This window comes from Pseudozyma flocculosa (assembly GCF_000417875.1).
Source record: "Pseudozyma flocculosa PF-1 unplaced genomic scaffold scaffold00024, whole genome shotgun sequence".
Taxonomy (NCBI): Eukaryota; Fungi; Basidiomycota; class Ustilaginomycetes; order Ustilaginales; family Ustilaginaceae; genus Pseudozyma; species Pseudozyma flocculosa.
In genome coordinates, this window is record NW_006920892.1 from 137,113 (window position 1) to 138,725 (window position 1,613).

At 69.9% G+C, this 1,613-nt stretch overlaps 1 protein-coding gene across 1 annotated transcript in view; it reads right to left on the reverse strand.

The window, feature by feature from the left end:
* Positions 1-1,613, reverse strand: part of PFL1_06934 (uncharacterized protein) — a gene marked incomplete at both ends in the record, with an annotated part of 2,914 nt that overhangs the window by 354 nt on the left and 947 nt on the right. Inside the window, one exon of the mRNA XM_007883799.1 lies at positions 65-1,573. Within this exon, the coding sequence (XP_007881990.1) occupies positions 65-1,573 (1,509 nt within the window). The remainder of the gene's footprint in view (positions 1-64; positions 1,574-1,613) is intronic.

A 1,613-nucleotide genomic window follows, 5' to 3' on the forward strand; every position in this document is an offset into this window, starting at 1 on the left:
CAGCCGTCGTGGCTGCGCCGCTGCTGCCGCTGCCGCCGCCACTGCCGCCACCATGACCACCGACCGCTGCGCTCGCTGCGGGCAGCTCGCCAATCTTGCCCTGGTGCCGGAAACCTGCGCCGTCGAGCACCTCGATGGGCCGGCTGGGGATGAGCGCCCGCTCCTGCGCCGACAGGTCCTGCAGCGACATTCCGCACACGCAGTACATGTGCGACTGGCCCGAGATTCCCTTGCTCGTGTCGGTGCCGTACAGGCCGATGCCCGGGACCTCGTGCCGCGATGGCCCGCCATTGGCCTGCTGCGACGCCGCCGCAGCGCCCGACGAAGACGACGACGACGAGGGCTCGGCGCCGCCGTGGTGCGAGCCAATGTCCCACGGCATCTCGGCCTTGCGCGTCGTGGGGTCCGGGTCGGGCGTGTAGGCCGGCAGCGTGACGGCGTCGTAGGCGCAGCAGCAGCTGGGGATCAGGACGGGCTGGCGCAGCGCAAACACCTTGAGCTTGCGCGAGCGCACCTCGCCCTCGTCCTCGTGGTCTTTGCCGTTGCCGTCGCCGCCGCCGCTGCCGCCGCCCGAGGCGGCGCGGCGCGAGTGGACAATCTCGACGACGAGGACGTGGCTGAAGCGGATGCTGGCCTTTGTGCCGCCCGAGGTCGAGGCGCGGATGTGGTTGTCGTCGGGCATGCGGGCGAGGCCCTGGACGGTCCAGGCGTGGTCGTTGCCCTGGTTGCGGATGAATCCCTCGGCCTTTTTGCCGTCGCCGTGGGAGCCGTCGTTGTTCTTGGGCGGCACCCAGCCCTTTTCAAACAGCTTGTGGCGCTGGACGGGGACGACCTGCTTGCCCTTTTTCTTGGTGTGCAGCTCGATGGTCGTCTCGAGCGAGACGCGGACGAGGTAGACGATGAGGTCCTGCGGCGGCGCGGGCGAGTTGATGTCGATGTTGAACACGCCGCCGACCGAGATGTTGTTCGAGGTGCAGGCGATGCTCACCAGCCCCACGGTCGGGTGCAGGTCATTGTAGAGCACCGTCAGCGGCGTCGGGCCCGAGTCGGGCGATGGATTGACCATCGGGTACATGTCGCGCCAGCACTCGACGTTGCTTTTGGCCCGCCCGGCGCCGATGGCCGTCGCCTTGATAATGTAGCGCACCCGCCCAAACGGCGAGCGCTCGTAGGGCGGCGAGTCGCACGGGATGATAAAGGCGAACTCGAAGCCGTGCACGCCCTTTTGCAGCTCCAGGCCCTCTTCGCGCGGCTCCGTCTCCCAGCCCGACTCGGAGTGCTCGCCCGTGTCGTGTGCGCCGTCGTGATCGTCGCCGACGCCTCCGCCGCCGCTGCCCCTCCGCCTGCTCTTGCTCGACGCACGCGCGCTTCGCCCGCGCATCTGCTGCTCCTCGTCGACGTCGTCGAGCTCGCCTGCTCCGCTGCGGCCCAGGGGTGCGCCGCTGGCCGCCGCCGCCGCCGCTCGGCTCTTGCTCCTCGAGCCCTTGTGCTTGCCGCCAAACAGGTGCAGGTCCGGCGCCCAGCCGACGCTCGTGCTGCGCGACTTGCCCTTGCCGTTGGTGCTGCTGTCCCGCTGCTGGCTGCTGCGGGACATGGGCGTCACCGAGCGGTCG